This window comes from Megalobrama amblycephala, linkage group LG17 (assembly GCF_018812025.1).
Source record: "Megalobrama amblycephala isolate DHTTF-2021 linkage group LG17, ASM1881202v1, whole genome shotgun sequence".
Taxonomy (NCBI): domain Eukaryota; kingdom Metazoa; phylum Chordata; class Actinopteri; order Cypriniformes; family Xenocyprididae; genus Megalobrama; species Megalobrama amblycephala.
Genome location: NC_063060.1, coordinates 40,745,724 through 40,761,400, shown reverse-complemented (window position 1 = coordinate 40,761,400; position 15,677 = coordinate 40,745,724). Strand labels below are relative to the sequence as shown.

General features: G+C 37.9%; 1 protein-coding gene across 2 annotated transcripts; it reads right to left on the bottom strand.

Annotated features, from left to right (window-relative positions):
* Positions 1-1,885: 1,885 nt before the first annotated feature.
* Positions 1,886-15,489, bottom strand: sec62 (SEC62 homolog, preprotein translocation factor). Of its 2 annotated transcripts, none has more exons than XM_048163117.1 (8): positions 15,332-15,489; positions 8,088-8,196; positions 7,859-7,964; positions 7,364-7,571; positions 7,194-7,289; positions 4,634-4,694; positions 4,438-4,557; positions 1,886-4,325 (listed from the first exon to the last, which is right to left on the bottom strand). In XM_048163117.1, exons 1-8 carry the CDS (start codon positions 15,365-15,367, stop codon positions 3,841-3,843), a joined length of 1,221 nt encoding a protein of 406 aa, XP_048019074.1. In that variant the 5' UTR covers positions 15,368-15,489; the 3' UTR covers positions 1,886-3,840. The 2 variants fall into 2 exon arrangements, with proteins under 2 accessions (XP_048019074.1, XP_048019075.1); XM_048163118.1 differs by having other exon boundaries at positions 7,391-7,571.
* Between the last annotated feature and the right edge of the window lie 188 nt (positions 15,490-15,677).

Here is a 15,677-nt window from a genome sequence, read left to right as displayed (position 1 = left end):
GTAGCTGTTGACTAAATTTAACCACACACATTAACAGTAGTTCCTCCTGTGTGGTAATAAATCACATAGGAAGCCACTATTTGTCAGTTTTTGTGTTTGCAATCAGTTTTATGCACTCTTTTAGACACCATTGTACATTCAGCTGCTAAGATATAATGTGGTTTAGCAGACTTTTTCTTGTATCTCACTTAAATGGATAGTCTGAATATTCTGTCATCATTTACTCACCCTCAAGCTGTTCCAAACCTGTATGAATGTCTTTGTTCTGCTGAACTCAAAGGAAGATATTTGGAAGAATGTTTGTAATCAGCAGAAATCGCCTCCCATTGACTACCATAGTAGGAAAAATAAATACCATGGTAGTAAATTGGAGGGCGAGATCTGCTTGGTTACAAACATTTTTCCAAATATCTTCCTTTGAGTTCAACAGAACAAAGAAATTCATACAGGTTTGGAACAGCTTGAGTGTGAGTAAATGACAGAATATTAATTTTTAGGTGAACTATCCCTTAAAGCTGTGGTTCGATTTCCATTCAGATTGAGTTACCTGTGCAGAGCCTTTGTCAGGTTGGGCGTCCGTGTTGAGCCAAAGTAGATCTTGTGAAAGGACATTGTTGCCTCCCTGTGGCGGCACAGGATGGTGCTGCACATACTTGTTTTTGTTTTTTTTAGAGCTACACTATTCTTTGTTTAATATTTACTCTACCTAAACTGTGATTTATTAATTTACAAATGCACTGTGTGTTTTGCATTTTTCACCAAGTATTATTATTGACCCTGCAAGGTCTTATCACATTATTGCATAAGAACTAGTACAGCTGAATGTATGTAAGCTGTTTACATTTTGATGTAAATAAGAGATATTATGACATGTATTTGGCTCATTTGTAATATTTCAATAAAAACAATTTCTTTTTATCTTGGATCTTTTGATTTCTGTCCCCTCCATGGACAGATACTTAACTACCACTTTGACACTTCTCAAAGTTCATAAAGAGATTGTAAAACTAATCCATATGAATTGAGTGGCTTAGTCCAAATTTCCTGAAGAGACTTTATATGATGAACAGATTTAATTTAGGCTTTTATTCACATAAAAAATATTAAACTCACACATCAGTTGTAGTAAACGGAAGCTCAAGCATGTTTGCTTGACGCGTGTGAAAACCAATGAGGTTCATTCTCGTGTTACACAGCATGTTTGAGCTTCAAGAAGAACCAATAAGGTTTGGTTTTGTGCATCAAAGCAAGTACGGTTGAGATTCTGTTTATGTTTCTATGTGATAAAAGCCTAAATTAAACTGTTCATCATATAAATCGAGTCTCTTCAAAGAATTTGTCCCAATACTTATAGAGGGCACTGCGTGTGTGTATATATATATATTTACATATATATATATATATATAAGTAGTCAACATTTGAAGTGGATCAAAAAAGTTAAAGTTAGGACAACTTTGATGAACTTTTTGATCTTTTTACTCGCACTCAAGTAGTTCCAAACCTGTATGAATGTCTTTGTTCTGCTGAACTCAAAGGAAGATATTTGGAAGAATGTTTGTAATCAGCAGAAATCGCCTCCCATTGACTACCATAGTAGGAAAAATAAATACCATGGTAGTAAATTGGAGGGCGAGATCTGCTTGGTTACAAACATTCTTCCAAATATCTTCCTTTGAGTTCAACAGAACAAAGAAATTCATACAGTTTTGGAACAGCTTTTTGATATATATATATATATATATATATATATATATATATATATATATATATATATATATATATATATATATATAAAATATATATATAAAATCTTGTGTGAAATATATTATAAAAACTGAAAAGCACCACATTTGTGACAGTTTTCAACAAAACAATGCAAATTGCTTGTGTTCTATATTTTTATTGCAATGAAAGGATACAGATACAGTTGACAGACACAAATTATTCTCCAGATATTGCAAAAAGACAATCCTCAACACTGATCCAAATAGTTAGTTGAAGATGCTGACCACATAAAAAAGATGAGATTTTAATTTTTTGTAATTTTTTTATAAATGATATTACATCCTGACACCCAATGTCAAATCAAAATTCCTGCCAATTGAAAAAAAAAAAACATCTGGGATATCAGCATCTTTCTCTCTCATAAAGACAACAGGGACAGAAAAAAGGTGAGTGAAGTTCCATGGAAAGTAAAAACAAATGTCTTTAGTTGCACATGTAGTGTCATGCCCAGTCTATCCAGGTCTTCAAAGTCAACGACAGAATATTGAAAACTTCTACAGGAACACTAACGTGAGCCCTCTAGGGGTTTGACTGACAAGATCATCTACTAACAGATGTGGTTAAAGATTCATACATTTGAAGAAGAGAGAGAGTGGTTCACTCAGGCACAACTTGAACTTGAGATGATCATGAATTTAGATTTTTTAATATAGGAAAAACACCTTCGCAGCATCTCGTCTTGTGCGCATTTGATAACCACTAGAGTCAATGCATTACTTAGATTAACAGGATGTTTTCTGCCATTTTAATTCCAATAAATTGTCCCGAAACAATCTTTCTAAAGTCTTCAGCATTGAAAACATTGGTGGTTTTAGTATTAGTACAAAATGCAGTGAAATGAAAAACCTGTATGTCTGGCATTATAAAATAGAGTACAGTTCATGCTGAACCTGAAGTGCTGGCATGAACATCTCTGGTAGATTTATAGAATCCATATATAAATGATACATTTGTATTTTTTCTCTTAAATATCATCCTCAGTATGAGTCAAAGAAACAGCTAATGTAAAATAATACTCTAGCCAAAAGTATGCAACCCTACGGAAAGATAGTATTGGACCTTGGCCCTGTTAAAATGCAAACTAACTTACTTATTTTGGACCACAGCCGCTTGGGGAAGTACGATTTGTCAACCTCAGACTTTGAACACCAGATGGGAGAACCAAAGGCTATGATGCACGGATGTGATTGGCTCTAGAGGACATACTGTACGAGCTACGGCATGACACGTTTGAACTCGATCTGCAAGTTGGTCATAATTTGAACGTACATAAAAAAGCATCAATATCTCGCATCATTTGGCACAAATGTGGATGTAGTTTCCCCTTCTGAATGCAGACTCGAATTGAGTTTGGTTTTAAATAACTTCCTATCACAGTCAAGGATACCGCTCTGATTTATTAACTTCTCCATTTCCGTTAACAAGGACTATTTTTCAATAGGGTCACGAAACGAGACTGCAGAAATGTATGATGTGTCGAGAACACAAAAATACATCTCTCGTCCCAAACCAAGCAAGATCTCCCAGAGTTCCACAAAGAAATAATCACAGGTCAAGCGCCATTGAGATTTATGACTAAAACGATAGATAGTAACACTTATAAAGACAAAATATGTTGGTCCGTCCAAATTATCCAATGCATCTATTGGTACAAAAAAACCCTATTGGAGAGCAAACATTCATATTATGTGGGTTAAAAAAAAAGCGTGAAAGTTGACCAGTTCAGTCCTTCTTAACACTACCGACATGTTTAAACAACAAAACACCTGACATTAGATAAAGTTAACATGGAAAAAAAGAGAAAAAAAAAATAATCAAGGAACATGGGGTTCGGGGAGACTTGCATTGTCGCATCCATAGTGGGGAAAGCATTTGCGATATATCCATTGTCATCGTAGCCGTTTCCTGCTCTCGTTTAACCTTTAAGCCTGTCTGTTTTCACAGAGGAAGATCTCAGCCTGAACAGAAATGGGAAACATCTTCTGAACATGACAGAAGTACGTCAGCAGGTCCACATGGAGCATGGGAGTATGTGTGCGGCGTGAGGAAAACGTTTATGTCTGAACAGTCAAGGGCTTTGTGTCACTTTGCGCTTCTTCGTCATCTTCCTCCTCCTCCTCCTCGTCCTCCTCTGTATGCTGCTCCAGCTCTTCTCTGGTGATCATTTCAAAGTCGTTGCCGTTGCTGTGCTGCGAGCCTTCGTCCTCTCGTCTGTCACTGTCCGTGTCTGACTGACGCTCTGCGCCCGCTTCCTCCGTTTCTTTATTCTCGTCTTCATCCTCTTCCTCCTCGCCGTCTTTCTTCTCGCTGTCCGACTTATCCTCGCTATCCGATTTCTGCGCTTTGCTGGAATCGGCGCCCTTGTCGGATTTCTCGCCGCTGGATTTCTTGGAGCTGGAGCGCGGACCCTTGTACTCGTGCGTGTAGAGGGGCCGGAAAGAGTCGATGAAGCCCACGTCGGCTGTCAAGTTTGGTAGGAACCAGAAGTGATGACGGCCGCCGGTCACCAGCCAGATGATCAGGAACAAGATGCAACGAGCTGAACGAAAGGGAAAAGAAGGAATAAGAGGACGAGAAAAGACAGAACGTGTCATTTGAAAGAGGTAGACGATATCAGATTGTGGCTAGAAAGTAAAATCTTGAACTCGTACCAACAGCCAGAAGTAATATGCTGGCGACGAAGCATCCTGCTGCCACGCTCAGGTAATACACGCCGACTCTCATCTCGGCAGGCCACAGGGGGAACAGAGTGGCTGCGATGACGGCAATGACTGCAAACACACACAATGCTCTGAAACTGTACTGGAGTCAATGAAACGACAGACAATGTAGAAGAAGAGATCCTACCTAGAATCAATCCCATGGCAAAGGTTTTAAAGTGGACTGGATCATAAATCCAAAAATAAACCTGTTGGGAAGACAAATGTTAATAATTATAACAAAAAAGATGAGAACGTGAGGAATCTATAACACAAATTTTCATATAACATTTTAATAATCACAACAATATTCACAAAGCTCATCATATAATTATGTAATATAAGGATATATTATTACATTGTAATATTAAGGTTGGCTGGGTTCCCACAAAATCTTTTTTTTATTAAAATAACAACAACAGTAATAATAAATATAGCTGCAAGCAGCCATTAGGGGGCCAAGCACAAAGAATCAAGCAAGAAGTAAAATATAACATTTTATTTCATATACTCCATTATAGTTTAATACTTAGTTATAGTGCCACCAACAGGCGCAATCCCACCACTTTTTTTAAAGTGTCTTCAGAATGTGCCCATAAATGTCAAATTTGGTGAAAATATCTAATTTCGTTTAGGAGTTATAGACGCACATATGTATGAGTACGTAAAAATGGCCACTTACTATCAGAATTTTGGCATTTGGGCTTTAGCATATAGACCTTTGTTTCCGAATTTCCTATGGTGGTTTCATCTCAATTGGACAAACAGTTTCGAAGATATTTGCAAACGTTATTTTAACGCTCAATTCGCAATGTTGCACAAACCATAAGGTGAAACCTAGTATGTTAGATATCGTTGGACTCGGCAAGGATTCAGGAATCTAAGGAGATGAAAATAAGTCAACCACATCAAAAGTTATGAGCATATGAATATTGGATTTCAACACTAGGTGGCGCTGTCTCAAAACTTCGCAAGCGTGTTTAGGGCATTGTGCTGATGACCCATACCGAGTTTCGTAATTATATGGTAATGTGTTAAATAAATACTGCAAAACAAAATGCAAAATGGCTGATATGGTAAAATTGTATATCATTCAACTCGACATGTTGTCCCGAATCTAACAAGACCAAGGCCAAACTGTTTGGAAGTTATAAGCAAAAATAGCCATTTTTGCTATTTCCGGACCAGCAGGTGGCGCTGTGCCGAATCGCAGCATGTAGCCTCAGGTCATGCTTATGATGTACCAAGTTTGGTCAGAATACACTAAAGCATTGCGGAGATATAGTCACGCGTCCAATTTGGCACGCTCTTCTTCGAATTTGTTTGCTTGTTATTCGAGAATGGTTGGGTTTATCGAAAGCTTTTGGTAACTTTTTGCCAGCATAGTCTGAAGATGATCGGATTCTCATGAAAATTGGAGCAACCGTTTAAGAGGTCGAAAAAGTAGGTTTTTTGGAGGGAAAATTTGGCGGGAAAAGTTTCATGACGGAAAATGACAGCATAGGGTGCAATCGAATCGTATTGAGCCAAAGAATCAGACGAAAAAAATTATTTTGTTTCTAACCCTTATGGTTCAAATGTTATTAGCGTAAACATGAGTGAAACTTTGGACAAGTGGTGGCGCTAAAGAGTTTGATCTAGAGACACCAAATTTGCTCTAGTTAATGTTGAGTCTGTCCTCTATCTGTGTGCCAAATTTCATAACTTTCCCACAAGCGGTTCTATGGGCTGCCATAGACTTCCAGAGCGGAAGTATAATAAGAATGCTAACGGATACAATAGGTGCCATCGCACCTTCGGTGCTTGGCCTCCAATTAGGAGAAGAAAAAGAAAAGATTATTAAATATTAAGGTAAATAAATAAAAGGATTACTACCAGTGTTGAAATTGTTAATTAAAGCTTAAACAAACTATTACAAATTATTTTAGGTAATTGAAATAAAGCTGAAATAGAATCAGAATTAGAATCGAGTTAGCAAATAAAAAACAAATAATAATGTTAAACTTATAATAAATTAGTTATAATATATTTTTACATTGAAGAATTTTTTTTTTTTGTACAAAAACTGAAATAAATGACAGAAGCACATATCAAACTTACTAAAACTTAAACTAAAATTAAATCGAAAACTGAAAATATAAAAATTTAAGCTAATTGAAAATATTAATAAATAATATAATAGCATATAAATTATACCAAAATAACCAAAGCTTGTACTGAAATTGTAAAAATGTGACATACCAGCATTTCCCAATAGCATTTGAGCGCTGTTGAGCGGATTCTTAAACGCCTCTGATTGGCCATTGTGTTCACGCCCTCAACAGATATGTCTGTGATTGGCTACAATGATCACCACTTCAAAAACATGTTGTAAATAGACATATTTCACGCTCTTCACAAACGTTCCTGTGTAAGCGCTCGGTGAAGACCGCCAAAGATGTCTATGTACAACGTTTTTAAAGCATTGATCACTGTAGCCAATCTGATAAGTACGTGAACACAATGGCCAATCAGAGGTGTTTAGGAATAAAATTTCAGTACCAACTTGGTACCGAAGTCAGTACTTTTATAAAAACACTACTGTAAACAGTATGTAAAGCAGACAATTAAATTGGTAACTGCAAATACGACAATTCATCGTCAAGCAAAATGTATGATATTTACAAGCATCTGTTAGATTTGATTTTCTGAACGCTACTCATCCTGACCTCACTGCCATCCAAGAACAGTTGGTCCTCATGAGGTTCCAGCTTGAACTTCTTTTTCACATCCTTCTTCTTCTTTGGAGATCCTGGACTGTCGTCCTAAACATTCAGAAATAAGCCTTCAAAATAAGAATCATGATATGCACATATGCAGCATGTAACAGCACTCATACATTTTTTTCCTTCTTTGTGTCTGCAACCTCAGAATCCTTCTTTTTGTCTTTGTCTTTTTTGCTCTTTTTTTCCTCTTCCTTGCCGCTGTCACTTTTAGCTTTCTCTTTTTCTTTCTCTTTCTCTTTCTCCTTCTCTTTCTTTACATCTTTCTCTGGCTTCTTCTTCATCACTTTCAGGGCTCGGTGGAAAAACTGCTTCTTTAGGAGCCTGTGAATAGTAAGAATAGTTCAAATTAGTGCCCACCTCAACTTTTTGATTTGATAATCCGGCCCTCGAAATGAAACTACTTGAAGAGCCCTGGTGTAGAGTTACATTCAAGCTATTTTAAGGCTTTTTTCACAGGAAAAATGTTCAAATGTGTCATTTTTGTGATCAAAGATGAGTTTTAAGGGATAAAATTATTGACTACAGGGGATTATTTAGAGCTTTGTAATATCAAATACCACTGAAATCCCATTCGGCATCATAAAATGAGAGAGAAAGACTAGGTTTACCTGTTGCAGTAGTCCACCACCGACTCTCTGGTTGTGAACAAAGCTTCCTCCCCCTTCTTTGCTTTGGCCCACTTTGAATCCAGCAGACAGTCGACTGCTTTAGAGGCTGATGAGCAGAAAACAAACATTTGGTTTAATGACAGCATCTGAAGCCAAAAAGAAAGAAACCTTGATATAAACCCTAAGCAGAGGGAACAAAAGAAAGCAAAACAGTAATGAGTGCACTGACCGACAAAGTAATCCACTCGATGTCCTATCATGTTGGTGGATTTGGTGGGACAGTTAAAGCGCAGGTACTTGGCCACTGCCTTCTCCTCCTTGGTAGGTTCACTGACCTCCTGAAAAAAAAAAAAGAGATCAAAGAATATGCATATTAGCCCTGCCTCCACTCAATCACACCAGCTCAGGCCACATCCACACGAAGCCAGCGCGTTCCCTATCCGATCTTTTTTTTCCCTCGTCTCAAGAAATATCTGCGCACACATGAAACCACTGAAACGACTCAAAACGATGTAGTTTACATGCCAGATCAGTATGTGTCGCTGTAATTCTGCCTCAGAGATACACTAAAAACGGAGAATAAGACTTGGAGAATAAACCTGTACACAAACTTTAGTAAAGCTTAGAAATAATGCTGTACTTTAGTAAAGCTAATAGGCTCGGTAGCTTCTGTAACAAGAACACAATCATGTAGTCTGTTGTTGTTGCTGTTAGCGGTACCTGACTAGAGTCAAGACATGGGATGATGAAATCATCATTTCACAAAATATACAGACTGGCTATACACATGAAAACACAACGGTGTCGTTTTCAGATTTATCCACTCTGGGACCCGTTTTAAAAAAAAAAAATTGCGGTTTCAGGCTCCCAGAATGCCGTATCCGTCTGGATGAAACGCCGATACGATACAATTTTTTTTGTGTATACAGCTAAACACGTTTCCGTGTGGACGGGCTCTCAGAATACCTGATCCACTCAGTCAATGGAAGAGAATGGAAATACTGATTTGATTCAGAAGAAGTGAATTATACAGGCTCGTATACAAGTCGATGTATTAGAATGGTAGTGCATTTTATGTATCGCTCTTTACAACGTCGGGTACTAAAAACATATTTAAATGAGTTCATGTGAGTTCAGTGGTTCTATCTTAATATTATAAAGTGACAAGAATACTTTCTGTATGCCAAAAAAACAAAATAACGACTTTTCAATAATATCTAGTGATGAGCGATTTCAACACACTGCGTCAGGAAGCTTCAGAGCTTTACGAATCGAATCAGTGAATCGGAGCGCCAAAGTCACGTGATTTCAGCCGTTTGAGAGGAGATCCGAATCACTAATTAGAAACAAAAGATTCATAAAGCTCAGAAACTTCATGAAGCGGTGTTTTGGAATCGGCCCATATAGATATGATTGAAAATTCGTTATTTCGTTTTTTTGGTGCACAAAAAGTATTCTTGTCGCTTCATAACATTAGGGTTGAGCCACTGTAGTCACATGAACTATTTTAAATATGTCTTTAGTACTTTTCTGGGCATCTGAAAGTGTTAATTATCTTGCTGTCAATGGAGGCCTCACTGAGCCATCATATTTATCAAAAATATCTTAATTTGTGTTCTGAAGATTTGGACAGGTTTGGAACGACATGAGGGTGAGTAATAAATGACAGAATTTTGTGTTCTCGCCCAGACGAGACGCTTCTGACGCTGTCTGTTGTTCAAGAGTGGCTTGACACAAGGAATGCGACAGCTGAAACCCATGTCTTGCATACGTCTGTGCGTAGTGGTTCTTGAAGCACTGACTCCAGCTGCAGTCCACTCTTTGTGAATCTCCCCCACATTTTTGAATGGGTTTTGTTTCACAATCCTCTCCAGGGTGCAGTTACCCCTATTACTTGTACAGTTTTTTCTACGACATCTTTTCCTTCCCTTCACCTCTCTATTAATGTGCTTGGACACAGAGCTGTGTGAACAGCCTCTTTTGCAATGACCTTTTGTGTCTTGCCCTCCTTGTGCAAGGTGTCAATGAACAACTGTCAAGTCAGCAGTCTTCCCCATGATTGTGTAGCCTACAGAACTAGACTGAGAGACCATTTAAAGGCCTTTGCGGGTGTTTTGAGTTAATTAGCTGATTAGAGTGTGGCACCAGGTGTCTTCAATATTGAACCATTTCACAATATTCTAATTTTCTGACATACTGAATTTGGGATTTTCCTTAGTTGTCAGTTATAATCATCAAAATTAAAAGAAATAAACATTTGAAATATATCAGTCTGTGTGTAATGAATGAATATAATATACAAGTTTCACTTTTTGAATGGAATTAGTGAAATAAATCAACCTTTTGATGATATTCTAATTATATGACCAGCACCTGTATATATATATAAAATAATCAGAGTTGTAATATGTGCATCTCTATTATATAGAGCATGATTCTGGACCAATGAGACTTGAGACACCATGGGAGAGGACCTAGATACTAAACCAAGATTCATAATAGATACAACATAAATGACAAAAAGCTGGTTTGTTCCTTTGGCAACAGCCCTTAATCCCAAAGAAAAATGACAGAAGAATTTAGGATAACAGCAGTGCAGGAATCTGAAAAAGCTTTGAAATTAACCTCCCGCACTGGCAGCAGGACCCTTGTCGGTCATGGACTCAATGAATGTGAACTAATTAAAAGCCTCAGCTCACCACACACTGATGTGCTGTGCTCTGTAATCCATACACTGAAATTACCATCTCCATTCAGACTCGCTGCAGACACACCAGAGTCCTCGCTGACCCGCTCTATTAAGCTAAAGATCATTACTTGTGTGACCACACTATACAAAAACACCCTCACAAATCCAGGCTACAGAGACGACATTCATTTGAGTAATGAATGACTATAACTGCACTCTTAAGCCTGAGGTCTTAGTATGAGAGTGTTACGGGCTCCACAATCCTTAGGTCATACTTTATTTGGTCAGAATGCATGAGTCACATTCAATGAAGACCATATAAACATGGTATTTTTGTCTGGGAGTTACCGGCATGTTGCCTGATATTCCTTTGGATTTTGTGAGGGAAGTCAGCCAAATGTTTATTGATTGCATTGTCTCAGTCGCCTTGGTAAATAATAACTTGTCTTGCACTACAGTAGGCCCTGATCTTGTTATCATTACGGTTTGGTGGTCTGTACTACATGAGACAGGCTGCTGGCTTCAGATAAACTGCTTGAAGGGATAATTCACCCATTCGTCTCTAACTTCTTCTACGGCACACAAGATTAAATAATGTCATGGTTCCAATTGACTTTCATTGTATGGACAAAAAACTGAGACATTTTTCAAAATATCTTTTTGTGTTACACAGAAAAAAAAAATCATACAGGTTTGGAAAGACATGAGGGTGAGTAAATGTAACGTTTAAATGTGAGTAAACAGGGGTGAACTATCCCTGTAACACTTGGTCTAATTGGCATCATTACAGTGAAAAACATTTACTTTATTATTTCTTTTAGCTTGGAAACCTTTAAAATCTAAAGATTTGATTTAGGATTCCTACTGATTGTGAATAAAGTAAAAGTAATACAGGATTTCTCATCTATCACTCAGAAAGGATACACTAAATTGATCAGAAATTACTGTAAAGACATTAATAGTGTTACAAAGGATTTCAGTTGCTGTTTTTTAAACTTTATATTCATCAAAGTATCACAGTTTTAACAGAAATATTAAATGGCACAACTGATAATAATGAGCAGCAAATCAGCATATTAAAATGATTTCTGAAGGATCATGTGACACTGAAGACTGGAGTAATGATGCTGGAAAATTCAGCTTTCCTCTGGCAGGAATAAATTACATGTTTACGCACTGAAATAAAACTGACCAGCAATGACAGTGGATTTCAACCTGTTGCATAAGAGCAAAAAACAACACGCTGGAAGGATCATGAAGAGTGGCTCTCTTATCAAGACAACAAGTCATTACGCAAAACTCAACTGTTCTTTTAGATAACATCACATTTATTACAGGAACACACTGTGGACGTGTCTCAAAGCCAAATGAGCTGCCAACCTAGACAATGTTTTTTAGGAGATGACAAACACACTATGACCAAAAAGTAGGAAGCAGACTAGGATTTAAGTGGCAGATCCACAAAACTTTGTAAGGCACTTGCATTTGATTAACATATTGAGGAAAATGCTACACACATTTTAAAGGGGACCTATTATGCCCCTTTTACAAGATCTAAGTATAAGCCGGTTCCTGTGAAGTTTCAGCTCAAAATCATCACAGATCATTTATTATAGCTTTACAAATTTGCCCCTATTTGGGTGTGAGCAAAAACATACAGTTTTTGTGTAGTGTCCACTGATAAGCCATGCAATATGACGCTGCATGCTCGCAGATGAATCGCACTTTCCGAGAATGAAGGGCGGAGCTTTAACAGCTCGTGCTTATCAGTTGCTCAACAACAACAAAGTCTGTTAGAATCTCACGCAGCCATTTGAAATCAGGTGATTGGTCGATTTAAGCGGTGTTCAGGGAACCGGCTTACAATTGTTCGAAATGCGCGTGATAATCGACATGCTGATGGAGAGACTCAGGAAGAAGTTACAACTTTTAAGGCCCGAAGAATGAACTGATGTGACGTTATGTTGAACAAAATCAGGCCAAAACGAAGTTCGTTTTGTGTTCTTTTTGGAAGTTCAAAATGGCTTGCCAAAGCGAACTTTCAGGAAAGTTTGCTCCGGCTGCAAAACACCTTCGTACTACCATTGGTCCGTAACGATAACGTAATAGGAGGTGTGCGCTGAGGCTCCGCCTTCACTCGCGTAGAACGCTTCTTTGACTCATTTCAAGTGTTTGAGTTCGTTGAGGTAAGATCTCCGCGGGTGAAAACATGAACACATTAGATAACCGCTTTATAGTACAAAATGAAGTTGTGCTTCTGATGAAATGAGGCACTGACACTGTATCTTAATGTTTCAGTGCTTCCCACACATAGACTTTACTTGGGCGGGCCGCCCACGTATGATAACGGCCGCCCAAGTATATTTGGAGACACATTTTTGCTTTTATTATTTTTATCCTCTTATACTTTTATATCCGCGCAAGATAATGAAACCATCCGCGATCGACTAACTAGTCGTTTCGTACCTGCTCGTTATGTGTGCGTCAGAACTGTTTACTCCCGCTAACATTCCCACGGGCGCTGCATGTCGCAAAGTCACAAGGCGGCGCTGTTGCGCGTTCTACAAGCTCACGCGACTTCAAAGTGATTCTCAATCAATGAAAAGCGCAGATTTATGCCAAGCGATTACTAATGAACTCAAGTTGATGAATTATTACAAAGTCTACTTCATGGCCTTTATATAAAATGTTTTAGACGATTGTAAGAATCTGAAGGATCAGCCTGCAATAGTACAGACATTTCAAAATAAGAGTCCCGGTGTATTTCGGGCTTGTTTATAATTAAAAGTCACACGCGAAGTTTTTTCTTTTTCTTTTGGGCATTACTGGTATTTTGGTTACACAATAAATTGTATTTAATTTGATTTCCATTTAATTCATAGTAAATTATTGTAGTCTCCCCCACAGAAAGAAAAGACTAAGAACATTATTTGACACATATATTATTCATTTTATAAATTTTACTAGTAAAATCTGTGTCCCATTCACTGAGAGAGACATTATATGACAGCAAGGAGAACATAGGAAAAGGTGAACCATTTAAATGCTGTAATTTTGCATAATTTACAATGCATAATATTAGTATGTAATTAAATGTAATAGTATGCTATGTAATTAAAATTAATTTCAATAAATAAAATTACTGTTAAAAATCACACATTATTTGTTTGTCACATGTAGTAGACCATTTTTGTGCCGTGGGTAATAGGAGGATTTTTCGCCCAGCTACCACCGCAAGTATATTTCAAACCTGTGGGAAGCACTGTGTTTGATACTGTAAAGCTGCTAGATTTTAAGCAATCTATTGAATAAATATAAATAAACATGCCTGGAGTGCTAATTTGCAGAGCTCGTGCTAACCAACATACCCATGTTGTTATGATCAGACGCTTTTCTTTTGCTTTCTATAAAAATGCTTGCAGTTTTCTCATTTTTGTTGTGTTTATTTTATTACTGAGAGGAAAGTGTACAGCACGTATTTACATATTCATCGAACTCGTTCTCACAGCAGTGTGGGCGGCGTCAGATTTGATTACAGTATATCGCTGCTCACGCATTTCAAACTTTATTTGAAGTATATCGGGGCCTTTAGAATGAAACTGGACGTTTCTGAATGGTTAGTGGATAAATTTATGTAGTTGCTGTGGAGTTGATCAACTCATCCACTAGCATGTGCCGTCATGTTAATCTTTTGTGCAAATCCAGCGTTGAATTGACCCTCGTTTGTGAAGCAGTCCGGCGTAAAATGACAGCATGTCAACGCACTCTACTACAACAACTCTTCCTCTTCTCTAAAGCAGCCCAACATGGCCCTTTGTTGTGTGTTCTCAGGGGCGGGATTTATGTAAATTTTAGGGTTTGCGATGTCACTTGTTGTAACTTGTGCTTGTTGTAGTCCCTACCAGCTGTTTGTTGTAGTCCTTAGTGAATTCTTTAAAAGAAAATCTCTCCCTTTGCATTGAACTTTGAGCGTCGTAACTTTGCAGATGTTGTTTATGCTCAATCAGCAACATTACACACTAACTAAAGTTAAAAAAGCGAAATCATATTCAACCACCCCTTTAATGGGCTTTACAGGGATAGTTCACCCAAAAATGTAAGTCCTGTATGCATTTTTTTTTTTTTACCTATATGTGTTTTCTCAAGGAAACTGAGATATTAGGTAAAATGTTATGGACTGACAGTCACAGTTCACTTTTAATGCTATAAACTGTGAAGTCCTTGTGTATTCAAGGCAGAAAGAAGACTGAAACAACATGAGGGTGAGTAAATGATGCCAGAATTTTTATTTTTGGGTGAAATGTCTCTTTAATTACACTGCAAATAGGTACAAATGTGGCGATGGTTCAATCGTTGAGAAGTTATGCATTATGGACGATATTTAGTCAAATTCGTGAAGCATGCGAGACAGCAGCTGGTTAATAACAAGAACAGCCTGCAAACCGAGCAGTCTGTGTCGAGCTAAGATGGCCAACTCCATCAGACACTCACTCTCCACAGGGGAGAGGCGTTAAAATCAGCTCATGCTCACATCAGATCCATCGAGTCAGTGTAAACATCTTTAGATACCTGCCGAGAGACACATTGCACTACCGAAGAGAGGCGCAAAAATTGCGCCAACACTGATAAATAATCCACCTCCCGTATGAGAGCACTGCAAAAATAACGGATCAAAGTACAACTGTATTTTATGTCGAACAAAACACTAACTCGAGAAACGACACAACGCCAAACAGAGATCTAAGGTTGAGAATATGATGGCAAACGTTTGGTGGATTTGGTACCTGAATTCGCTTCTTGTGTCTCCTGCGCTCCGCCATGATTTCTAACTTCAGGGTTCCCTTGACGTGGTCGCGAACAGAGTGGGGAGGGAGATCTCGCGTTATTTCGAATAGCCCGTGATCAGTCACTTCTTCGCTTGGCAGATTAAAATCTGAATGAATGAATACTGCCATCTGAAGTGCAGGTGAAGAAAAATCCGTAATATGAAGCTTTACCTGCTGTAAATATGAAGATATAGCCTACATTTCTAGCTCTGATTGATTTTAAATCGTAATTTTGGGCACTCCTGAAATGGGTCATACCTTTAACATTACCGGCAGTTGGTAAACAAGCTATAATAACATAATG